Genomic DNA, 25,753 nt, shown 5'->3' on the forward strand with positions numbered 1-25,753 from the left:
TTTTGAAAAAAGGCCCCAGCTGCACCTAAGCTGCCCCCGTCCTTCTCCAAGTGTTCTTGTTCTGTCTGTGGGCTTGGGCTCCCATGATCACTCACCCAAGGCCTCAGGGCCCACTGGGGCGCGTAGTCCAGGTGCCATCTCGCCCTGCTGGAGGATGCAAACTCCTCCTTTTCATCTGTCCTCCGCCCTGCCCTTCCCGTCCCTCAGAAAAGAAGGGAAAAGGTCGGCCAGCTTGGGTACGGAGAAACCGGTGATGTGGGACCAGCTCTGCCCCCTCCACCAAACCGTCCTCACGTTCTCCTCCCTCTGAGCTGCGGGTTCCGCTGGCCGGCAGCAGGCACACAAGTGGTGTGAAGTGGGTCTGCCTCGTGCAGCAGAGACCCTGGCCCTGGCGTGTTTCTCTTGTCTGCCCCTTGCAGGGGTCGAACAGGCTGCCACCGGCCCCAGGGCGCTCGGGGGCTGGGGGTGCTGCCGTCCTTCAGCTGGGACCACTAGGCTGCCCGTGGCTGTGGGGACAACCGCCATGGGGAGGGGCGGTCTCTCCTTCTCCCATCCGCCAGTGCCGCAGCCGTGCCAGAGACGGGATCAGGACGGGGGCCGCGCCACGCCGACCCCTCGGCCGCCGCCCCGCTCTGCTTGCAGCAGACTGCTGGCAGGCCTCCTCCCCTCGCCGGTCTTCTGCCCCGGTCACCAAGAGGAGACCTCCGGCAGCCTGCCCTTGCTGGAGACGCGTGGGCTTCAACCAGGAGAGAGAACGGAGGAGGGGCGAAAGGAGCCCCGCACACAGGCTGAGAACACACAAACCAGACGTGACGTTTATTGGGCATTTTTGGCAACAGAACACATGGCAGTCTAGAGGTATGTGGAGTCATAAAACCAATGCTCAAATTAGGGCTAAGACACCTGAAATAGCCAGCTCTAGTAACAAAGGTCTCTGAGAATTAAAAATACTGCCGCTTTAAAAAACCGTGAAAACACCCTTTAGTTTCTAGAAGGAATGCACCTGACATCTAGAAAACAACTCTCACTTCCTAGGAACTGGTCACCAAAGACGACTAGTCTAGACACGGGCCCGGTTCAGCCGCGGACCTGCCCACCCACGCGCACAGCACAAGCCACAGAAACGATTCGGCGGCCCCCGCCCCGAAGCGACAGAAACAAGGGCTTCAAGGGGTTGTCACAGTGGAACCCAGGCAAGGGCACAGGTGGGCACTGGCTACATCGAGTGCTGGAGGGGAGGAGTGTGGGAGGTGGGGTGGGGGTGGCTTCCGGGCCACCGCCTCGGCCCGGCCCCTTCTGCCACAGAGCCCCGGGGCTCCCACCCGCAAAGGTGGGAAAATGCTGAGGGGGGCTGGGCGGGTGCCCAGGCCCTTTCTCACAGTGACTGGTAGCAGCTTTCCCTCCTTTCCTGGGCCCGACAGGGACTACCTATGAGGACACAAGGGGTGGGGACTTCCAGGGGAGGTGATCACCACAGCCCCACTTCCCTGGACTCCCAGACCAGTGAGCCGGCCTCCTAGCCCATGGCAAGGGAATGCTGGCACGGGTTGGGGGGGTGACACACGGGACGGGACACAGACACGGGTGCCTTGGATTAACCATTCCTCATTTGCTCTGGAGCCTTCACGCCGGCTCCACCCCTTCCTCGGTTTGGCCGCCTTGGCCCAAGTTGGTGCCCAGACCCAGGTCCTGGGCAGCTGCACTGGACAAGGTGCAGAGGACTCACCAAGGAAACGCCCTGCATTGAACAGCCGAGGGCAGGTTCTCTGCCCCCCGCAGCTCTCCAGGGCAACCGTGCTCTCTGCCCCTTACGCTCCTCCTCGTGGAGACGAGGGACCCGGCCCCATCTCGGGGCCGCGCACGAGCCGCGGTCCTCCCAAAGAAATGACCACCCTGATCGCCCCCTCCCCACCCATCCCTAACCCACACAAACATTTGTGAGAAGCCACCCACCACAGAGTTTACAAAAAGACACCATCACGATCCACCCGCGGGATGGTTGACGGGACCGTTCGAGCGCAAGCCTTCTAAGCGTAGGACGCGCACCAAGGAGGAGTCTCGGCGAGAGTCGGCTCGCATGGTAAACACACAGCGGTAAATCCTCCCCTCCAGCCCACGCGGCTGCTTCCTGCTGAGTTGCTAGCAATGGGACCACGGGACCATCGGAGCTACTACCCACGGCGATCCAGCGGGGGACTCTGCCCTCAGTGGGATGCGACCACACGCCCGGCCTCCTGCCAAAAACACCAAGGTGCTCCGAGGGCGAGGAACGGCTTGAATGTGTGAGGAACCAGAAGGCCCAAAATGAAGAAAAGAGGTATCGACTGTGCAAGGTCTGAGAGCTTATACTGGGGAGGGGAAAGGGAAAGGGGCGTGCCCCTGCCAGCAAGCCTCCAGTCTGTCTCCACCACACTGGAGGCTGGGGAGGGCGGGGGCATCGGGGGGCTTTGGGGCACTTGGTCATGACATTCATTGGAACAGGCAGTGGAAATGGGATTTCTGGAGCGGGATTCCACTTGCCCGCTCCAGAGCTGAACTCGGCCAGGTTGTGGGGGAGGAGGGGAGCAGGCGCCGAGGAAGGCAGGTGGCAGAGGGGGGTGGGAAATGGGCTGGTTGAACAAGGCATCGGGCCGCCCAAGGGATAAAGAGGCAGAGTCCCCCTAGAGCGCTGGAGCTGCAATCCAAAGGCTTTATCAGCTCCAGCCGTACCAACTGGATCCACCCCCAGCAGCAGGGGCAACCTGGGAGAGGAAGAACGGGGCCCTGGGGCCCCATCCGGCAAGGCCGGAGAGAGTCAGCAGCGGACCCTCCCCTCCGCCCTGCCTTCCCCACCTGCTTGCTGGAAAAAGGCCACAACAGAGGTTTCCTTGGTCAAACCCACCACCTTTGGCTGGGCCCCTTCTGCCAGATGCGCTCCTTGTCCCCAACTCCTTTGGCGGTGCCCCTGGCAGTCACAGACACCGGTCACTTCGAAGGGTAAAACTTGGTCATTTTACAAGTCCAGTGGAAATTGAGGCTAATGTGTTGGGCCACTGATGGCAGAACAGCGGGCCCCACTCCCCAGGGTGTCTGCGGGCAGGCCCCACCGACCAGGGGGTGACGAAAAGGGATCACCGTCAGACTCCCCACCCGCACCACTCGCTCAGAAACGCAGCCCCCAGCCCCAGCCCCTTTCCAGGGTGCCGTGGTGACCGGCCCCGGGAAACGAGGGTGCCGACCACCCCTGCCAGTCTCCCCCACGGTGCCCAGGATCGGATGGCACATCCCGGTTGCCCCATCCACGGCAGGGAGCTGGCCTCGCTGCCCTCCCTGCCCCGGCCAGCGGCCCGCCTTCAGGAAAGAGCGGAGGGCGTGCAGAGAGGGTCTCGTTTAGGGGACTGTCGAGGAGGCTGTTGCATAGTAAACCGGACAGCCCTCCGTCCCAGGCCCTCCGCCCACAGCCGGCTGGGCTCGGGGAACCAGCTGAACCGGAGGGACCGGGGACGTGGCTGGGGTCTGCCTGATTCTCCCCCGGCCGTCCCCAAGGATTAAATCACTGAGCTCCTCTCCCCGGCCCCCACTCCGCTCCCACAAGCTGCCCCGAGCTTGGTGGGCTGACTGGCTGGCTCGCTGGGAAAGATTTTCAGAAAGATTCCCGTGACTTCTCAGATTTCTCCACCCTGTCATTCAAGCCCTAAGAATCCATTGTGGTTTTCTGTATAGGACTTAGTGGAAAGTTGGAAATAGGCACCAAGAAATTCCCCTCCACAAGTCGGAACGAGGATGCTAGGGTGAGAGACCGTGGCGGGGAGGGCGGGGGGAGAAAGAAAGTCAGCAGTGGGGGAGACCGTGGCGGGAGGGAGGGGAAAGAGAAAGAGAAGGCGACGGGGGTGGGCGGCGTTCTGAAGTATGACGGAGGTGAAGAGCTCCGGACCCTGGGAACTGACAGCGGTCGACGAGCAAACGGCGCGTCTCCCACTCCCGGCTCTGCAACCGGCCACCGGCCGGCCGCGCCCGCTGGACCGAATGGATCGGCTTCGGTTCCGGTCAGTCCCCACAGCCGCCACCGCGGGAGCCGCCACCGAAGACGCCATCGTCCGGGGGGGGGCCGGGGCTCCATCCCCTCGAAGTACGAGTGGCCGTTGTGCAGGAAGGTCCCCACGGCCCGGCCCTGGCGGGCGTGTCCCACCGCGTCACTGAATACCTTATTGATCTGCTCCTCGGAAGGCATCCACCAGTCCGGGTTGGAGGTGCAGTGCATCCTGATGAATTCTGGGGGAAGAAACACACACCACAGGGATCGGCTGGTCCCCGAGGAGGCCGCGGTGGGCTGACCGGGGGCTCGTGATGGGTGGCCGGGTGGGCGGATGGACCGGGGTAGGCCAGGCGGGCGGCCGGCGGGCCTTCGACTGCCCTTCTACTGGGGGGCAGGGAGGAGCTGGCTCCGGGTGACGGCACGGCAGCCCCATCTGAGGGGCCTGACGCAGCCCTAATGAAAATCTGACGTACCGCCAGCACAAACCACACATCAATCACCACCACTAGCAGGTGGGACCTTGAAAGCTGAAGGAGGAGAACCAGCCCCCTGCGACACATTCGCTTAGAGGCGAGCCCTGGGAAATTCAACCGGACTGATGTGCTCTAGTGTGCACACCCACGTTCAGCCTGAGAGGGGCTAAGGACGCACTTGTAAACCCAGAGTCCTTAAATTCTCTCACTTCATTCATTTCATCCCAATACAGTTTCTCACAACTTGTTTGGCGTTGCCTAGCTTTTGCAGGGAAACAGGTCGGTTTGCTTTGGGAATAGAAATTCTTAACCTTTCTTACATGTCAAAAAATTCCCAGGGTGAGGTGGAAATGATCCTGCTGTTTAAAATACCGGTCACCAAAATTCATAATATTTTAAGAGCGATATTTACTCTAAAATATTTTGACAACATTTTCTTCTCCCAGGACAAGAGTCAAAATGGGCGAAAGAGCCAAGGCATGGATAAAATCAAGTCTCAGTTTCATGAGGGTTTTGGATAAACTCAAGTCAGGCAGCCTAGATTAAAAAGTTAGTTAGGGATGGTCAACGGTCAACAGGGAGAGCCAGGGATGGAGAGGGAATAGTCGGGGGAGAGGGAAGGGGGTCGGGTGGTCCGTGCCAGCTCACTCGGGGGGAGAGTCGGGGGGGGTTTGGGTGGTCCGTGCCGCATCACTGGAGGAGAGCTGGGGGGTTTTGGGTAGCCCATCCTTAGCCCCGGGCGAGTGCCCAGGAGGGCCACCAGCACGCTCTCCCTCCCACGGTCCCGGTGCCCCTGCCGGAGACGGAGCCCCAGGTAGGGGTGCACGGGGCCGGGCCAGCAGCGGGGTCGGGGCCGGTGTCATGTTTGTGTCCTCCTGGCCCACTGATCAAGGCAACGGGTCGACAGTCGGGCCTCTCTGCTCGAGCTGAACTATAGCTTGGTTCTCTAGTTTCCAGTGAAAGAACCAAGAGTTGGCTATTTCAGCCACCTCGAACCTCCTTCCCCAGAGTCTGCAGTTCAGCAGTGGCCTCCCCCAGTGGGGTGCCGCCTCCCCAACACTCACAAAGGCAGACTTACGAAGGGCTCTCGCCTGGCTTCTGCCCTAGACGCCTTCCCCTTCTGCAGCTCTCTCAGCAAAGGCGCCTCCCTGGACCTAGCAGCTGCCCAGGCCCTTCTCTCCACGGACACCACCACTCCTCCCCACTGCAGGGCTGGGCCCCACTAGTGTGGGTGCAGATCCGGGGAGGAGGTGAGGAAGAACTGACTGGATTTTCGATTCCTCCGAAGCCCAGGCCTTAGCAACCCACAGTCGGCTTGAGTTGGGGGAGAATCGAGGCAGCACCTGCAGTCCAGAGGCTTGTCTCTTAGGGGGCTGGGGGATAGTGAGGGGTAGGGAAGGGGAGAAGACTGTGAGCTCATTGTGGGCAGGAACTGTCACTCTTTATTGCCACACTGTACTTTTCCCAGCGCTCAGTACAGTGCTCTGCACACAGTAAGCGCTTATTAAGTACAGCTGAATTGAATGAATGAACTCTTACCGTTCACTTGGTAGAAACTGCAATTGAATGAGGTGTTTGGGAGGGTACAGGGTCCAGGGCTTAGGGGGCTATTTCAGCCCCTACACGACGGGCTTTCCCCCCAGAACAGCCCACGCCCAGGGTCGGTGTCTACCGATTGCACTGGACCCTCCCCCAGTGTTCAGTACAGTGCCGTGCACACAGCAGGCGCTCAATAAACACCCCGGACGGATCGACTGACCGATCGAGAGGCTCCGCAAGCGGCCGCCGTGGGCTGAGCTCTGGGCCGGTCGTCGGGCAGAGAACGCTCTAGGGAGTTTTGGGACGAGGCTGATGCACCACAGAAATGATCTCGGCGGAAGCGGGAAGCCAGGAGAGCCTCGGGAGCCAGATCCCAGCGAGCCCGGCCAATGCGGTGAAATGAGATTGCGGAGGGTGGAACCGACCAGGGAGGGAGGGCGAAGGCGCGCAGTACCTCTGAGACATGTTACTTTAACTGGATCCAGGGGGCGTCTTTCAGGACCCGTCTCTCCCGACTGCACTGACCTTTTCCTTTTCCCGAGGCCGCATGAGTACTTAAGCTCATCCGTGCTGAAGACGAACCGGATGAGGTAGCGCAGGAGCCGCCGCCCGTCTTTCTTGGAGGAGTTCACGGCCTCGTCCCACTGCTTGCTGGTGATGTAGACCGGATAGTTGCTCAGCAGCTGCTTGCTCCCCTGGAAACCGACAACACGTCCCCCTGACCACTCGGCCTGCGTAGAGCGGGCAGCCCACCGGCTCGCTTTCCCCTGGATGTGGGCGAGCCAGCCACACCAACACCTCGGGGACCCAACAAGTGCCCAGATGGGCACCCTCCCGACCCTGTTTGTGTTTTCCCTGGCGAGGCTCATTTGACACCTTCCAAACAGAAGCTATTTACCTACCGCTAACCAGTTGGTGGCTGGGATCACAGGGGACTGGCATCTTTCATGAGGAGCCCAGAAAAAGGTCACAGCCCACACCACGATGTGCCCTAGAGATGGCGCAGAGCCCGGGCGGCAACGGGGCCCGGGGTGTCTGACACCTAATTGCTTTGGGGTCGGCAGGCGGCGTGGCCCAGTGGGCAGATCCTGGGATTGGGAGACCACTTTCCTTGTCTCCAGTCTTTCCAGTCCATACTTCGCTCTGCTGCCCAGGTCCTGTTTCCCAAACGGTGTTCTACACACATTCTCTCCTCTCCTCAAAATCCTTCAATGATTCCCCTTTCTCGCCATATTAAACAGAACTCCCTGGCTTCTAGTCACTCCTTCAGTTGCCTCCTTCCACCTTTTCAATCTCTTTTGAAATCTCACCTCCTCTATCACTGTCTTCTCCTCAGGTCCCGACCTCATGACTATCATCACTTTGGTGCCCAGCGATTTCCTCACTGTATTAGGTGAGCACTATTTGGAAATTACTTTAAGCATGACTCCCTTATAGGACTGTAAAGGAGGACCTGGGTCTGCTAACTCACTTGTAGTCTCCAAGTGACTTATACAGGGCTCCGCAACCCATCCGGGCAATTGATCAATCACTGGTATTCATCATCATCTTCATCAAACATCAGTGGTATTTATTGAGCGCTTATCATGTGCAGAGCACTGTACTAAACACTTGGGAGAGTACAATTCAGCAGAGTTGGTAGACATATTCCCTGCCCACAGTGAGCTTACGGTCGATTTATGGAGCACTTACTGCAGCAAGCATCTGGGAGAGGACAGTACAATAGAATTGCCAGACTTTATCTCTGCCCACAAGGACCTTACAGTCTAGAGGAGGAGACAGACATTAAAATAAATTACAGGCCGGAGAAATGGCAGAGTGGAAGGATAGAGACCCACGTGCTGTGGGGTGAATATCAAGTACTCAAAGGGTAGGGTGAACATTAAGGGCTTTGAGGACATAGATCCAAGTACAAAGGCGAGATAGAAGGGAAGACGAGAAAGGGCAATAAGGACTTAGTCTGGAAAGGCCTCTTGGAGAGGAGGTGATTTTAATAAGGCTTTGAAGGCGGGGAGAGTGGTGGTCTGCGGTCTGATATGCAGGGGGAGGGAGTTCTAGGCCAGAGACGGGACGTGATAAGGGGTCGACTGGGATAGATGAGACTGAGGTAGTGAGTGAGTAAATTGGGGCTAGATGATCTGGATGTGAAGGCTGGATGGTCGTAGATCAGTGCGGTAAGGTAGGAGGGGGAAGAGTTGATTCACTGCCTTAGAGCTGACGGTGAGGAGTTCGACTGATGGAAAACAGCCTAACCTAGTGGAAAGAGCCCGGGCTTGGAAGTCAGAAGGCCTTGGGTTCTAAGCCTGGCTCTGCCCCTTAACTCCTGTTTGACCCTAGGCAAGTCATTTCACTTCTCTGAGGTCCAGTTTCCTCAAATGTATAATGGTGGATTCAAATGCCACTATTATTATTGTTATCCACAGACTGTAAGTCCCATGGGGGTCAGAAATTGTGTCCAAGCAGATTAACCTGTATCTGCCCCAGCGCTCAGAACAGAGCTTGACACATAGTACACACTGAATAAACACCATAATTATTATGCAGCCAGCAGGCGTTCCACTGAGGCATGGCTAAGCGGCAGACATCAAGGTAGAGCTACAGGTTCAGACATAAGCCACGAAGCCAAACAGAGCTAACGTATCAGTGGGTAGAAAATGCCACCTGGGGCTGGCATCCTGGCCAGAAAAAGGTCACATCAGAATGGGAAGCGCTCTTGGCTTTCTCCAGCGCTCTCGGCTTTCATCTTACCCAGGGTAGGGGCTCTGGGTATGGGGCGGGATGTAAGGGGGACGGCAGGGGAGACAGGGAAGAAATAGGTCATAAATGTAAAATTCAAATTCAAGCATGGCATAAATAAATATTCCAAACCGCAAATTAATATTCACAAGCACAGGTTGACAGTCAAAACAATTAGTGCTCATAACACCTAATTAATATCTTTGGTTCGAATGAGTATTCACACCAGTGTATAAATATTCACGCCACCTGCCGCCACCGCTCCTGCAAACTAAACAGCAAAGGCTCAGCGGCGTTTCAAGCCAAGGGCCACGGGAACCGTCCACCCCGCTGGGCAAGCCCACCGTCACCAGCGTTGGCCTCTGAGCCCGCGTGCCACGGGGGATAGGAGGGTGCCTGGGGAAGCCTGGCTCGCCCCGTCCATGCCCCAGACCCTGATTGCCGGGCATCTTTCGAAAAGAAAACCCGGACAAGAGATTGGCGCGACCCGCCAGGGGTCGGGGGACCCATGGGGTCACCCGCCCCTGCCCGGAGGCAGACGTGCTCCTTTCTGCCCCGGGTCAAACCACAGCAGCAGGGAGCAGTGGCTTGGGGAAGGCATTTGGAAGAGTGAAATAAGGCCAGCTAAGACACTTGGGGCCTTCCCTGTCCATCCACAGTCTCCCTAACAATCCACCGTCTCCTTTCACCTGCAGAGAAGCCAAGCAACCCTACCCAGCACTTATTTTAGGATCTGCCTCCCTCACCAGACTGTAAGCTCCTTCCCCAGGCCAGGGATGGGGTCCCCTATCTCTACTGTGCCCTCCCAAGTACTCAGGACAGTGCACCTCACTCAGCAGAACTCAAGCAGCACAGCACAGCGGAAAGAGCATGGGCCTGGGAGTCAGAGGACCTGGGTTCTAATCTTATCTGCCGCATGACCTTGGGCAAGTCACTTCTCTTCTCAGTTACCTCATTTGTAAAAAAAAAAGGGGATTTAAGACTAAGGAGAGGGATCATTGCTATCCAATTGCTTAGTACAGTGCCTGCCACATATTAAACACCTAAATATCATAAAGAACATAAAGAGACAGAACAATAACTCTACGGTGGTGGGACTGTCCTCCACAGCCTCTGCCGAGGGAAAGAGGAAACGTGGGGATGGGGAAATGGTAGGCGAGATTGGTGGAGGGTGGAAAGCCAGTCAGGGAGGAGGGCTGGGAGCCTGCAGCCATCCCTCCTCTCCATTGCCTGGCCAAGTCACCCACCCGGCTCAAAAACAGAACGAGGACTTTTCACAGGAAAAAGGCCCTTTCTGGAACAATCAGGCCTAGAGCCCAGCTGGAGAGATGTGGGGAGACCATGTTCGGGACTGGATTCCTAAAAAGCAGAGGGCGGCACTCGGAGCCAGAGAGCCCCACTCAGTAAACGGCAATCACAACTCCATCAGATTGAACGTTCGCTCTGGAGAGGGAAGGCCCCACACCCCCAGTTCAAGGATATTCAACATAGAAAGGGGTACTCTGATAAAAATGCAGACCAAGGGAAAGGAAAAGACAAAAAGAGCTGCTAAAAACACAAGTTGTCTGTCAGAGCCAGAGCCTATTTACAGATCATCACGTTAGAAACCCGGGTTAAAGGTGAGCCACCACAAGACCACTCAACGAGAAACCCTGCCCAGGGGTCAGGCAAAGTAAAAGAGGGCAGTGCTCTGCGGGCCGTCGATTTCGGGACTCGCCTTCAAGTCCGGCTGAATGGCCACATATCCCACCCAGGAAAAATGGGGCCACCAGCACAAGACACCCCTAAGGGAGGGAAGGTACTTTACGTGCGTCTGGTCCCCAGACACCCCAATCCCCGTGTGACCATCTCCAAGGTGGACGCCCGGGTCGGTGGCGGCCTGGCCCCTGGCGTGTGTCAGCAGAAACATCCTTCTAAGATTTCTGGGGGGGGCTCGGTGGCACAATTCACCACTACGGAATTCGGAACCCGGAGATCCAGAGCTTTTGGGCTTGGTGGCCTGGAGTACCTCTGTCGGTTGGTCTGCTGGCTGGGGCCCCATTAGCTGGTTGTGGTGTTGAAGAACCGTCTTCAAGTAATCTAAAACCGTCTGGCAGGGCACTGTGGGAAACAAAGTGCAATTACTGTTCATCGACAAAGACAGCAAGTTTTCAACCCACAGGTCCCTTATGAGCTCTTTGGGGAACTGACTTCTCACAGGAAACATTCTATCCTTCGACGCATTCAGACCTTGTATTCGGCAAAAGGTCAGAGCCCAGAATCGCGGGGAACTTAGAGATGACTTTATCCTCAACCAAATCTAGGTTAGAGGATCTTCTGATTAAAAATGTCTGTATGTCAAAGTGAGCTGAAAGGCAAAATGCAGAGCTGTCCCGGTGGGTCCAGCTGAGCCCTCCAACAGAAAAATGTCTGCCGTGTGGCCCCACTTGATGCACCCCACTTCTGATGCTCAATCCGGTCAGCTCTTTCCCCAGGACCCTCCAAAAGGTGCTGAAACGTTGAGGGGCTCCAGGCCCAGTGCAGCCCACTTGGGGGTCCCCTGGGCTAGGCTCACCCCGGTTCCCAGCATGGTCCTGGGTTTGCTCCGCTCCAGACCCCAAACGCCTCAAGCCTCCAGCTGGGAGCAGGAGGTGTGGCGGGTGGAGAACGACATCATCCGGCCAGATTACAAGAGATACTTAACTGTCTTAACTGTTTCGCTCCAGCCAAACCCAGGGAGAAGCTCCCCATCCCATACGTACCCTGGAGGCAAGGGCCAGTTTCAGGGACCAATGGTGAAGGGTGGACCATCTCCCCGACATCCCTTCGCAGTTGGGATAGAGATGAAACCACTTATCACCTGACCCCACTGCCCCCACCACCGCCTAGACGGGAGGGTACGCGCTTTCCCAAACCAAAGGGATGCTTGAAAAAATATGGTTGGGTGGCTTCGAAGTGTAACAGAGCTCCCAAAATGGAAAAGGGGCCCCAGGGAGAGAATGGGAGCCGCAGCTCTGACGGACGGACGGACGGCCGGGTCCCCTTGACAACCCGGGGCCGAGTCCTGTCCTCTCGCTGTGGGCCAGGGAGCCACCGCGCCTCTGCCATTAGAGCAGATCCCACTGCTGATCAACCCCACTGCCTGCTATGGGTTTCCAGCCCATGGGAAGCAGCTGGTATGGGTTTCCAGCAGACGGAAGACCTCGGGGTCCACTCACCCCACATCAGCTCTCAACAGGCCACTTCCCTAACACCCTTCTCCTGCCATACCCCAGTTCACGCTCCACATTGCTCCCAGCTGCCCTGTCTCTGATTCCTCTGCCCCCAGGAATGCCCCATCTCCCTATCGAGTTCTACCATGCCATGCATTTGGAGATCTATATTTCCTGTTTTCCCCCAGGTGGACCGACCCTGCTGCAGGACCCCCAGAGTAAGCCTCAAAGCATCGATGAGCTTCAATCCTTACCTCTGCTGGGGTGGAAGAACAAGGGCTAGTGGATTCTGGGGAAGAGCAGAGGTGGTAGCGAGGTGGTACTGGGCACAAAAAATTGGGTGGCCACACGCCTGTCACTGCCATAGAGGCCAATGGGTTCCAATGCCCTTCAGAGACATCGCCCAGGTCCACCCCCTCTCATGTGTGCACACACATATACACAGACACGTGTGACCGCCAGAAAAATCTGGCTCAATTCATGGACAAGAGTTCCCGTGGGGGCTGGTTGGCAGGGGTCCTGTTGGTGATGGGTGCAGAGGAAGGTTCCGGGCAGGATGAGACACCTCGCTGACCCTGACGAAAGGGTGATGCCCCAGCCAGCCATTCTCAAAACCCATTCTGGGGCCTGGCCAGAGGCAGAAAGTTGACCCCGTAAGGCCTTCTTCCCACCCCATCACCTAGGCCTTTCAACATTAAACTGTTTCATCTTCTACTTTTTGAATTACGGAAACCCTTAATTGGTTTAAATTGGAAACATGAGGTTTCTGGGTGAAAATTCCCAACCCGTCCTCCTACCCTCACCCCCACAAACCATCCCATTCCCGCCTCTTCCTGGGCCCCCATTTACTCCTCTCTCTGATCAGCCGTACACCAGCCCCCAACCATTCGGGGGACCATCGTGATCGACTGTGGGGACCAGGATTAATCTTAAGCAAGAAGAGCAATAGCTGGAGACAACTCTCTCCTGAGCAGGAGGTGAAGCCCCAGTATCTCAACCTGCGGGAAAACTATGAAGCAGCACTGACTGGAGTGGGACACGGTAAACACTCAACCCAGCACCCGGGTTCAATGGGGCTCCAGCCAGCAAATTGCCATGCCAGCTTGCATCGACAGCCAGCCTGGAGGACGGACCCACCAGACTACCGCTGGATACCATGGCCTCCAGGTCCAGAAACCCGGGTGCCAAGAGCCACACAGCCAGTAAGCCCATTGTGGGCAGGGATTGTCTCTCTTTTTTAAGGTATTGTACTTTCCAAGTGCTTAGTACAGGGCTCTGCACACAGTAAGAGCTCAATAAATACGACTGAATGAATCAATCAGGGAAGAGGCCAGCTTTGATCCCCCACTTCCAACAGGGCCTACCAATCGATACGTCCACATTTTCTTCTCCCACTTACCTTCTGTGGGCAAGGCGGTGCGGGTGGGGAGCAGAAAGGGGGAGATAAATTACAGGGGAAAGGCCGACCCCAGTTCCCCCTCTTCCACATCCCGATGCAGTGTAGCAGATTGGCATTTATCAGTTATCGGCCAGGACCTACGCAGTGCCAGGCAGGAGTAGTGCGGCTTAGGGGAAAGAGAGTGGGCCTGGGAGTCAGAAGACCTGGGTTCTAAATCCGGCTCTACGCGCCTGCTGTGTGACCTCGCGTGAGTCACTTAACTTCTATATGTATCAGTTTTCTCATCTGCAAAATGGGGATTGAATCCGTGTCTTCTCTCCCAGCCCACGTTACACTGTGAGCCCCAGGTGGGATGGGGACTGGGCCTGAAATGACAATCTTATACCTACCCCGGGGCTTAGTAAAGTGCTTAACAAATATCATAACTGTTGTCATTGCTGCCATTAATAATGATAATGATAACAGTAATAGTCATAAATCCGCCTCCTTGACCCTCCTGGCCACGCAGCTGGCAAGGCCCCATATTTAGGTCCCCGGCTAGCTAGGTTGCCAGCTACAGCGAGTGTGAGCGGAAACAGGTCGGGTACCTGGCATACTCTCCAGTTTCCTCCGCAGCTCCTCGTTTTCCTGCTGGAGGGAGATGACCTCCTGTTCGAGCTCCTGGCACCGAGGACAGTACCCTTCCTCCTCATCTTCCTCCTCCTCCTCCTCCTCTTCTTCTTCTGGGAGCGTCGAGGACGACGGGTGACCGTGAGATTCAGATGTGGCCGGGGACGCCCAGCCGCCGAACGTGTGCGAAGGGGAGGCCGACAGAGGGTCTCCGTCGGCCAGGGGGCCGGAGTCACTGATGGACGAGGGCTTCTGGGATGGGAAGCTCCCGGAAAGCAGGTAGCTCTGCAGGGAGTCAGTGAACACCCGCAGGAAGGCTGACGTCTGCTGTTTCCTTTGCCTGTATCGCGCCTCGGGGTCTCCGCTGTCCACCGTCTGGCCAGAGACCCCTTTCCCGATGTGGCACTGGTCTCGCCTCTCGCTGAAACTCACGCCTTCCTGCTTCACGCACGAAATCGTGGCTGGGGAGTGACCGGTATCCAGGAGTTTCCCCCCGCAATTCAGAAGGCTGAGAACCCGGCTGCACTGCTGGGCAAAGGCATCGAGGATCATGCGGCTCTCTGGAACAGACGGAGAGGGGACGTCTCCAAGACCCACCGTGCAAGGTGGGACTACCCCATTCAGAGGGCGAGGGCTAACCTTCTTCTCCCCTCTCCGGCACTCACCCACCCACCCACCCACAAACTATCACAGCCCGACACCTGGGACGACATTCACACATGGCAGGTCGCGGCTTCCACACTGCGCCCTGTGCAAAGACTCAAAACAATCAAATGACCTTGGCTTCAAGCTGTGGAGAGTCCCCGGCCCGAGCTGCCTGGCCGAGGGGCCCTGCTTCCAGGCTGCGTAGCCACAGTCCCTACTGGACATTCCCCATGGGAAACAAGGGAAAGGAGACCCTTGAAGCCCCGCTGATCTCAAAGCAGTTAATTCCCTATGTGCCCCCCAAGAAATTTTATCATAACCCTCTCTTCTCCCCGCTTGCCCGTGCCGCCCCCTGGATGCTCTCCCAGTGGGTTGGCCTGCAGACAGGCCCGGACCAAGCCCACATCCCCGACCACTGTCTGGGCTCAAACCATCCCAGTCGGCAGGTTCCCCAAACCTCAGGGAGACTGGATAACTCTGACTGCCTGCCTGCCCTTCTGACCAACACTCTCAACCCGGACCACGAGAACAAGCTGCGTGTGCTGACAGACCCTAGCTGCCCAAAACCACCCGCGGCTCTCCCGGTTTCTGTCGGATTCCAGTGCCGGCTGTTTCTGGCAGGAAAATCATTTCCTCTTTTGAAATTCCCAATTCGCTCTGAAAGAGCCTTTCAGAGGGAAACTGACCTAACTTTTCTCTCTCTCTCCTCCCCACCCGCAAAAATGGATTTTCATTCATTCAATAGTATTTATTGAGCGCTTACTATGTGCAGAGCACTGTACTAAGCGCTTGGAATGTACAAATCAGTAACAGATAGAGACAGTCCCTGCCCTTTGACGGGCTTACAGTCTAATCGACCGAAAATCGACTAATTTTCATCAAGATGAGGACACAGGGCACTGGGCAGGCCAGGCCCGGCCTGGCCCATTTTTCCACACCTCCCTCTCAGAGCTGCCTCAACTATTTGGGGTGCCAGGCCAAGTCATCAAACAAATTATCAAGGGAAACTCCATCACATCATCAGAAACACCTTCAGTCCTTAGCATTTCGCTATCAGTGACCACAAGAAAGAGAGGAAAGGAAATTGAAATAGCAAAGTCTCAAAACTGCTTTCTTTCTTGGTTTCACTCTTTCACCTACCGTCTTTTATTCTAAATATCAAGGGAACACACTGATTGGGACTTCGCCATTCCAGGAGAGCAGGGTTGTCATTCCTCTTAATCCCATAATCCGATTCCAGACTTGGGAGTCGTGTTTACCGTTTGCATTTTAATCACAAGGTCTTGACTGCCATACCCGTTCTCTACCCTTCCTATCCCCTTGCTGGGAGGGAGGAAAATGTACTCAGAAAGATGGAGGGCTCCACTCTGTTTGTTTCCTCAATGTCCCAAAAGATATTTAGGATTTCTTCATGCTAAGAAATCTCACATCACATAAGAATTTGGGGGAAGAAAGTCACTCAACATGGGTTCCAAAATAAGTCACCCTATTGATTCTTTCTGCCCCTTCCCCTCCTTACCCCCACTGCAACACACATACACATCCAAGGCATGCACACCTACGGTATTTCAGAGTGGGCCAACACGCTACATCGGCACTCATTTAACTTCTTGTGGGAGAGCACCAGGTCCAGAGAGGAGGGTTGGCTCCCAAGTCCCATTTCTGACCCTGGGTTAGGAGGGTGTTTCGTCCCAACCCAGGCTCAGAGGAAAGACCCAGGAGACTCTGATCCCCCATCAGCCTGGGCTGTAGGCAGGAGGCAGGCTAACAGAGCACCCTGTCACTCAGAGGCGAAGATGGCTGCGGGGGAAGACGGGACTCGCCCGCCTGGCTGCTGACGCCGGCTCAGGTTAGAGAACCCGGGCATCTGTCCTCCCATGCAGCCAGATGGAGGGGGGTGGGGGGAGGAAGGCGGAAGAGGAGGGAGGAGAGAAGAAGGAAAAGAGAGGAGGGAGGAATTTACTTCTAGCCCCCGGTCCGAGGCCCCGGGGTGAGAGGGTGGTCTGGGTCCAATTTTCTCACCCTCCTAGACCCCTTCCCCAAGTTGAGCAAATGGGACCCACCTATACACACATATCCACCTGTAGACGCTGACATAAAGACTTGAGAATCACTTCCAAGATCAAGGTAGCCACTCATGCCATTAGGAGTAGAGACTTTCCTTTTGAATTCCTGCTCAAAACTCAGCAGGTGCGTTAACCAGAGGCTGGGCCCCAAAGCTGAATCTCTCCCATTTTAAAGGACTGCTGGGGACTTAATTATTTTAACCTCAAATCGTTGTAAATTTTGGAATGAAAAGTTATACCTCATGTGAAGTACAAACAAATCTTTCTATCAAACACCATCTGTGACCCTCAAGTCTGTGTTCAGAAAGAAGCAGAGACAAGTTTGGCTTTCCCGTGTCTGCTCTGGACAACTTTTGCTCCAGACTCCTTAATCCAGTAAAATGTGCCAGTCTAACGTATTGTCTTCTCTGGAAAGCCGGTGCTCTGGTCAGATCAGGGTACCCTACAAATCCCTTTCCAGGGGTTCTCTCCCTAACGGGATGCTGCTGGCCAATATCTCACATTCCCACTTCAAAGACACCATTCCCAGAACCACTCTGAATTCTGGGGCCCGGAATACTACACCAGAAGCTCCTCGAGGGCAGGGGTCGGGTCTACCGTACTCCTCCGAGCTCCCAGCGCAGTGCTCAGGACAGAGTAAGTGCTCAATCGCTACCAATGACAGAGGACGAAGCCTCATGGTAAACGGCTCTTCTCGGGTCCCGGACTGCAACGTGTGGTGACTTCTTTCACAAGGGAAAACAGAGCATTCTCAAGGTTGGCTCGCTTTACCCCTAAATCCCACAGCGAATACAAACAAGGTTCGATCTCCCTACTGAAACCAGCAGGCTGCCACCCGAACGAGGCGCTGGGTGGGACTGCATTTATCAGTCTCCTGCCCACAATTTCCAAGGTTACTGCCACGTAGAAATCAGTGTGATTAGTGGCAGTGCTCTGTATACCACAGAAGGGTGAAAAATACTTCTTTAGAAAAAAGAATCAGGACTAGAAATAAAGGGGAGAGGGCGATTGGCGCCAGTCATCTCCTAGCCCGCATCGAGGATGCTGGATGGCCCGAACTAATTTATTATTAGATCAATGTCATTTTTCGTAGGGGAGAGGCGGGGGGAAAGCAATAAAAGCATTTTGAGAGAGAGGCGGCAGCACCGTCTTTCACTGCGGCTCAAACTGAAATCCTCCCTCAGAACCTTCCCCAGCCTTAAATCAATGAACGGGGTCGCCTCCTTGGAAAAGATGTGCCATCATCAGGTTTTGTTGTTTTTTTTTTTTAACCAAGACAAATGTCAGCATGCCAAACCAGGGCACGATTTTTCCAAAATCAATCAATCACTGAGGAGTCCAAAATTAACAGGTGAGTTAATGTGCCCGGAGCAATCCAAAACCAGATGGTGAACACACACAACACCCCGCCCCATCCCCCGTCCGGTCAAACCCGGGGCATTTTCTGGACCATCGCCGCACATAACATCGGATGCTGCTGCTGCTGCTGCTGTTTGTGACGGCAAAACAAAAGCAATCATGCCTGCCAAGCACATACTAGAACAGGCAGCATTTCAGCTCTGCCAGACAGAAAGTAATTAGAATGCTTTTAATGTCCAAAAGAATGATGCTCATAGGCTGCCACAGATGTGTAGATTTATGAATATTTATATGGTGGTTTATAGCTGACACTTTTATCAGTTGAAGAAGATAAAATATCTGCCTGACTCAAAAGCTTGACAGTCAGGTTAATAAAATCTCATTAAAGAGAATGACCTATGCAATTATATAGGATTTATTGTAATTCATTTTTGATTGTACCCTGTTTAAAGATGCAATTTCCCATTTCCTGGTGCCAAATTTAGGTTGCATATCAAGATCTACGTAGGTTTTAACTCTAAGTGGTCCACATGGCAAAGAAGATCCTTTTAGCAACCCGGTCGACTCCCCCTAGGAAGAGAGCCCGTTCCAATCTCCACTTCCTCTTCCGACGACTGGGAAAGGAAAGGGGAAATCTGTTCTGTCCGGGGAGGCCTCCCCCTCTGCCGAGGTCTGTCATTCCAGCCGGCCCGGGGTTGCCGCTAAGTTCAGCCTAGCTGGATTCCACCATCGGCCCGACTCCTTGCACCAATCCCGGTCCCTGGGTGCAGCCGACCTTCCCGTCTCTCCCACACCCGGGACGAGGGCCTCGTTCTCGACAACGACCGGTGTCCACTTCGGAGGGTGGCTGGGCAGAAGGCCACGGTCCCGTTGCCGTCATCGCTCCTGCCCCTGGGTCCTTCCTCCTGTGCGCACCTTCTCACTGGTCCCCAGAGACCCGACGAGCCCTGACCATAGACGGCGAGGGGTTGCCCCTGCCGCCCATCGCGACCCCCTCCCTGGGTGACCTTGGATCCTCCAACCGCCCTCTATATGGCTGGCTACCCGGTGGGTCACCGGGCTACCCTTTCCCAACACAGTCATTTCAGGGAGAAATCTCTGTCCCCACCCTCACAGGGGCCTCCCTGACCAGCGACCTGCTCCTACCCACCTGGCCTCCCGCCGCCTCCCCGCCCATCCGTCAAAGAGGATGGCTGAACGGGTCACCGGCAATAACCGGCAAGAAGGGAAGGGAAACCGACTGGGCGGAGTGTTAGAGAGAGCGAGAAATAGCGAGCACGGGAAAACAGGGACCACAACTGCGGAGAGGCAGGAAGGGAGGGAAAGGGTCGCAAAAGGTAGGCGCCAACGCACCGGAGAAACGTGGGGGCACCCAGGCTAGCCCGAGGGAGGTGCGGGGACGGGAAGCTCAGGCAAGGGAGAGAGGGGAAAGAGGAAAAAGGCACCAGGCCTTAAATTGGGCAGAGCCCCGCAGGGAGGGGAAGGCAAAGAGCCCGCCGAAGGTGGCCAAAAATGTGGAGGAAGGCAGTCAGGTAGCCGGGAAGAAGATGAGTCCTCGGGGGCCCTCGGGAAGGCAGTCATAATAAAGAAGGCAGGCGGAGAGGCCCGGTGTGCGGGAGGAGGGGGAAACAGGAGGCCGGGTTTCAGGAGCCGCCCAGAGAAGCAGGTGAGGGCAAGAGCCGACGAGGCGAGGCTGCCAATGTTGGAGGCCGACCCCTCCACGGGAGGCTGCGGTCAGGCTGGCTTCACCAAAATTCGTCCCTCGAGCAGACCGCTCCCCACCTGTCCGTCCCTGACCACTGGCCCCTCGGCCCCCGTCCGTTCCTCCCCGCCCTCACCCCCGGGAAGGACTGGACCATCCCCCCCGTCTTTCTTTTGCTCCCCCGCGTCGGGCTTCGCCCCGGCCCTCCCCGAAACCGGACCGCCCCGCCCACCTGTCGGGCCCCGACAACTGGCCCCTCGCCACCTGTCCGTTCCCTCCCGCCAGCCTCGCCCCCTATCCGGCCCCGCCCCACCTGTCCGTTATCTTCACGCCAGCCTGGCCCCTCCCCACCTGTCCATCCCATCCCTCCCCCCGGCCCCTCCCTACTTATCCATGTCATCTCGTCCCCGGCCCTCCCCACTTGGTCCATCCCCCCCCCCCGGCTCCCCCCTACCCGTCCATCCCAAACCGGGGCTCCTCCCTATCTGTCCATCCCATCCTGCCGGCCCCTTCCCACCTGTCCGGCCCAGCCGGCCCCTCCCTATCTGTCCATCCCATCCCGCCTGCCCCCTTCCCACCTGTCCATCCCATCCCTCCCCCGGCCCCTTCCCACCTGTCCGTCCCATCTCACCCGCCCCTTCCCAGCTGCCCATCCCATCCCTCCCCCGGCCCCTTCCCACCTGCCCATCCCATCCCACCCGCCCCTTCCCACCTGTCCATCCCATCCCTCCCCCGGCCCCTTCCCACCTGTCCGTCCTTCCCCCCCGGTCCTTGCCGCCGGCCCGCTCCCGGTCCCGGTCCCGGAGAGAAGTTCCCTCCTAAGAGTTGGTACCTGCGCTCAGCTCCAGCCCGCCGTCGGTGTCGGTGCCGGCCGTGCCCCCGGTGCCCCCGGTGGTCGCCGTGGCGGCCGGGCCGGGGCCGCCCCTCGCCGAGGCTCCGGAGGAGACGACGGCCCTGGGGAGGCCGGGGCCCGGCTTGGGGCCGGGGCGGGCGGGCCCGGGGGGCGGCGGGGGGAAAGGCGGGGGCGGGAAGGGCCGGGCGGGGTCGAAGCGCGGGGTGGGCGCGGGGCTCCGGCGCGGGAAGGTCCTGAGCAGGCTGAAGGGACCGCGCTGCCGGTACAGCTTGGGCAGGCTGGGCCCGTCCTCCACCGACACCTCCGGCTCCATCCTGCCGCCGCCCCGGGCGGACGGGCGGACGGACGGACGGATGGACCGCCGGCCGGGCCTGATTGACGGGCGGCCGCCCCGGCTCTGATTGACGGGCCGCCCCGCCAATGGCTGGAGCGGGAGCGCGGGTTGGCCCAATGACGGCCGGGGGGCGGGCTCTGCCCCCGCGGGGGAGGGGGCGTCGGCAGAGGCCACCGAGCAGCCTCGGGGACCGCTCAGTACGCTCCCTAATCATCTTTCTTGAGCGCTTTATGGACCACTCTGCCCGTCTCCCCCGGTTAGACCGTGAGCCCGTCAAAGGGCAGGGACCGTCTCTATCTGTTGCCGACTTGTCCATTCCGAGCGCTTAGTCCAGTGCTCTGCACATAGTAAGCGCCCGATAAATGCTATTGAAGGAATGAAAATCCGGCCACAGAGAGAGACCATCCCGGACCGATGACGGGCTCACGCTCTTGCCTCAGCGACCTCAACTGTAAAATGGGGATTAATAACGTTGGTGCTTGTTAAGCGCTTACTATGTGCTGAGCACCGTTCTAAGCGCTGGGGGGGGGAGAGCCAGGGTCATCAGCTGGTCCCACGTGAGGCTCACAGTCTTCATCCCCATTTAACAGATGAGGGCACGGAGGCACCGAGAAGAGAAGTGACTTGCCCACAGTCCCTCAGCTGACGAGTAGCAGAGCTGCGATTGGAACCCATGATCTCTGACTCCCAAGCCCGGCCTTTTTCCACTGAGCCACGCTGATTAAGACTGTGAGCCTCAGGTGGGACAACCTGATTACCCTGTACCTTCCCCAGCACTTAGAACAGTGCTCTGCACATAGTAGGCGCTTAACAAATACCAACATTATTATTATTATTATTATTATTAACCAGGAGTTGGTTCCTTGTCCGTCTTCGGGCCTGGGCTAGAACAGCGGCTGGTGGCCACTTCCCAGAAACAGTGGCCTTAGGAATTATAATAATAATAAAGTTGATATTTGTTCATTCATTCATTCAATCGTATTTATTGAGCGCTTACTAGGTGCAGAGTACTGGACTAAGCGCTTGGAATGGGTAATTTGTTAAGTGCTTACTAAGTGCCGAACACCGTTCTAAGCCCTGGGGGAGATACAAGGTCATCAGGTTGTCTCACGTAGGGCTCAGTCTTCATCCCCATTTACAGATAACTGAGGCACAGAGGAGTGAAGTGATTTGCCCAAAGTCACCCAGCTGACAGGTGGCGGAGCCAGGATTAGAACCCACGACCTCTGACTCCCGAGCCCAGGCTCTTTCCACTGAGCAACGCTGCTTCTCTGCACACAGGAAGCGCTCAAGACTGCGAGCCCGTCGTTGGGCAGGGATGGTCTCTATCTGTTGTCGAATTGTCCATTCCAAGCGCTTAGTCCAGTGCTCTGCACACAGTAAGCACTCAATAAATATTATTGAATGAAGACTGCGAGCCTGTCGTTTAGACTTGGAGCCCGTCATTGGGCAGGGATTGTCTCTATCTCTTGCCGAATTGGACATTCCAAGCGCTTAGTACAGTGCTCTGCACATAGTAAGCGCTCAATAAATACGATCGAATGAATATTGAATGAATGACAGCGGGATGGGGCGCTGGAAACCACCCTCTGCTCTTCCCCCTTCCCCTCCCCTCAGCACTGTGCTCATTTGTATATATTATTTATTACCCTATTTATTTTGTTAATGAGATGTATATCTCCTTGATTCTATTTATCTTGATGTTGTTATCTTCTTTTGTTTTGCTGTCTGTCTCCCCCTTTAGACTGTGAGCCCGTCATTGGGCAGGGATGGTCTCTATCTGTTGCCGAATTGTCCATTCCAAGCGCTTGGTACAGTGCTCTGCACATAGTAAGCGCTCAATAAATACTATTGAATGAATGAATAAATGAGTGGAAAGGGGGGCGGGGGAGATACCTGGCGAGAACCTGGAGAGGGGCGCGAGTCGACCCCCCCCTCGGAATCGGTCCCCGCCGCCCTGTCCCCCCTCAGGAGAGAAGCAGCAGTCAGAAGGACCTGAGTTCTAATCCCGCTTCTGCCACTAATCTGCTCGGTGACCGTGGGCCAACTCACTTGGCATCTCTGTGCCTCAGTTACCCCATCTGGAAAAGGGGGGTGGAGACTGTGTCCAACTCGATTTGCTTCTATCCACCCCAGCCCTTTTGGTAGTGCCTCGCACAAAGTAAGCACTTGACAAATGTAATTATTATTATAATTAGACGGGCCCCAGTCAGCTGCCGCCCTGAGGCCCTCCCCATCTCAGCAGCGTGACTCAGTGGGAAGAGCCCGGGTTTGGGAGTCATAAATCGTGTGTTCTAATCCCGGCTCCGCCGCTTGTCAGCTGTGTGACCTTGGGCAAGTCACTTACCTTCTCTGGGCCTCAGTTACCTCATCTGTAAAATGGGGATGAAGACGGTGAACTCTACTTGGAACAACCTGAATACCTTGTATCTACCCCAGCACTTAAAACAGTGCTTGACACATAGTAATCACTTAAGAAATACCAACATTATTATTCTCTCCTCAGTCGGGGGTGGGCACCCCCCGACCGGTCAGGGCTGAACCAGCTACCCACGCTCGCACTCCGATCCTGGCTTTGCCACTGACCTGCCTTGTGATAGCAGCCGACTCGCTTAATCTCTCTGGACCTCGATTTTTTTTTTTCCTTCCACCTGCAAAAAGGAACACATAAAGGATGAAGTGGGGTAAAAGGCGGGAAAGTACTTTGATGATAAAGGCATCAAAGCAGTGCAAGGGTTGAGATTCCCCTCCCCTCTTCCCTGCAGCCAGCTGGCTGCCCAAACCTGTCTTGAGCCCCCACTGTCATCCCTGCTCGGGTACATAGTTTGCAGAACGTTGAGGGCAGCGTGTCACTCACGGAGGTCGGCCTCCTAGTCCCAACTCTCCTGACTCCGAGGAGCGAGTGGGAATGAGGGGAGACGCAGCATGATCACAGGCCAGGGAGTCAGAGGACCTGGGTTCGAATCCTAGCTCCGCCACGTGTCTGCTGTGTGACCTTGGGCAAGTCACTTCTAGGTGCCTCAGTTACCTCATCTGTAAAATGGAAATTAAATCCTACTCCCTCCTACTCAGACTTCGAGCCCCTTGGTTGATATTTGTTAAGCGCTAACTATGTGCAGAGCACTGTTCTAAGCACTGGGGTAGATACAGGGTCATCAGGTGGTCCCAAGTGAGGCTCACAGTTGATCCCCATTTTACAGATGAGGGAACTGAGGCCCAGAGAAGTTAAGTGACTTGCCCACAGTCACACAGCTGACAAGTGGCAGAGCCGGGAGTCGAAGCAGAGACTGTTGTCCAACCTGATTAACTTGTATCTTCTCCGGCGTGGGGAACAGTGCTTGGCACACAGTATGTGCTAAACAAGTACCATTATTCTGAAAGAGTGAAGCCCCCCTCATGAGCACTGCTGAATTCCCCCTGCAGCGCCTCCACCTGAGGTGAGGCTTTAATCGTGGCATTTGCTTAACGTTTACGATGTGTTAAGCAGCGTACTAAGCCCTGGGGTAGATGCAGTATATGCAGCTCCAAAGGGTGGAGGAAAAGAAGATTTTGCAGATGAGGAAACAGGCTCCGAGAAGTGAAATGATTGACCCAAGGTCACTCGGCAGGCAAGTGGCAGAGCCAGGTCTAGAACCCAGGCCTCCCGAGTCCCAGTTCTGGGCTCTTTCCACCAGTCTGTGCCGCTTCTGTGAAGCGGCGGTCTGGTCCTGGTCAACATTGAATCCCCAGGCCATTCCCTCAGCTCGGGGCTGCCCATCCTGCCAGTCAATGCCTCCCTCTCTCCGCCAGTCTTGAGACTGGGTTCTCTGGGCCCCCATCTCCCCCACCAGGCTGGTCCTCCGTCCCTCTCTTGCCCTCCCCCCACCCACTCCCCGCCAGAGATTTCTCACATCTCAGCCTGTTTGTTTTCCATTCATTTGAGGCGAAATAAATAATCCCATAAATAAAAGTATTTGGGAGTCCAGGAACTGTCAGACCTGATTAGGGCAGGGAGGACATTTTCTTTCTCATTATGCAAAAGCATTTCATGGAGAAATAAAAGCGGTTTCATTGTAACTCATGCATGTCATATTTCAAGGAATTCAAGATATTAATCATATTTAACATCATTTGCAACGTTTCTCTTTGGCTTCTGAAACTGCTAAATGAGGACACGTGGATCACTGGGAGAGAAGAAGACAAGAAGGACGGTTGAGAGATAATGAGTGGCTGGTGGAAGACAGGAGGGCAATGAGATGCCGGGGAGACGTTTCGGAGGCACTGAGGAGACCGTCTGCCGGTGGGACAGCTGAAAAAAAGGCATGATATGTACGGGAGGAACAGAAAGGAGAGCTGCCCTACCCCCATCTCAAGCCCCTACCTCAATCCCACCCCCATTTTCCCATAAAGCCAGTTTATGGGTTTTTTTTCCCACTAAAGTGCCATCCCCGCCCCCCCCCTCCTTTTTATATTGTTAGCAATTTACCTGTAAACCCTGGCCCCAGAACAGAATGAACCTCTGGGAGAAAGCGGCGTTGGCATCAACAACATTTGTCGAGCACTCGCTCTGTGCAGATCACTGTAGTGGCTGCCTAACCGTGCACGGAGTGCTGTACTGCGCATTTCTTCCAAGAAAAGTAAAGGACACGGGCCCTCTCCTCAAGGAACTTAAAATCAAATGTGCAAATGGCTGAATATGCATTAGCTAAAAAAGAAAGAACAGAGATAGAAATGACAAAAGCAAAAGTCTACATAAACTATACAGGGGAAGGCTTAGTGGCTGAGGACTGGGGTGACTAGGAAGGTGGGGGCTCAATCGGGGAAGGCCTCCTGGAGGAGGTGGCTTTTTAGGA

General features: G+C 56.1%; 1 protein-coding gene across 1 annotated transcript; it reads right to left on the reverse strand.

The window, feature by feature from the left end:
• Window positions 1–789: 789 nt before the first annotated feature.
• On the reverse strand, window positions 790–20,909 carry BEND4 (BEN domain containing 4). The gene is made up of 6 exons (XM_029076556.2): window positions 20,761–20,909; window positions 20,567–20,688; window positions 13,941–14,522; window positions 10,772–10,863; window positions 6,482–6,722; window positions 790–4,251 (listed from the first exon to the last, which is right to left on the reverse strand). Exons 1-6 carry the CDS (start codon window positions 20,898–20,900, stop codon window positions 3,674–3,676), a joined length of 1,755 nt encoding a protein of 584 aa, XP_028932389.1. The 5' UTR covers window positions 20,901–20,909; the 3' UTR covers window positions 790–3,673.
• Window positions 20,910–25,753: the final 4,844 nt, after the last annotated feature.

Source organism: Ornithorhynchus anatinus, chromosome 12 (genome assembly GCF_004115215.2).
Source record: "Ornithorhynchus anatinus isolate Pmale09 chromosome 12, mOrnAna1.pri.v4, whole genome shotgun sequence".
NCBI lineage: Eukaryota > Metazoa > Chordata > Mammalia > Monotremata > Ornithorhynchidae > Ornithorhynchus > Ornithorhynchus anatinus.

What these genes read in the sequence shown, in the direction of transcription:
- BEND4 (XM_029076556.2), bottom strand. Translation starts at nt 20,900, where the DNA reads ATGGAGCCGGAGGTGTCGGTGGAGGACGGGCCCAGCCTGCCCAAGCTG. An exon ending in GAAACTGGAGAGTATGCCAG is followed by an intron (nt 10,864 to 13,940) that starts GTACCCGACCTG and finishes TGTTTCCCACAG; the next exon opens with TGCCCTGCCAGACGGTTTTA. An exon ending in CAGCAGACCAACCGACAGAG is followed by an intron (nt 6,723 to 10,771) that starts GTACTCCAGGCC and finishes GTCGGTTTCCAG; the next exon opens with GGGAGCAAGCAGCTGCTGAG.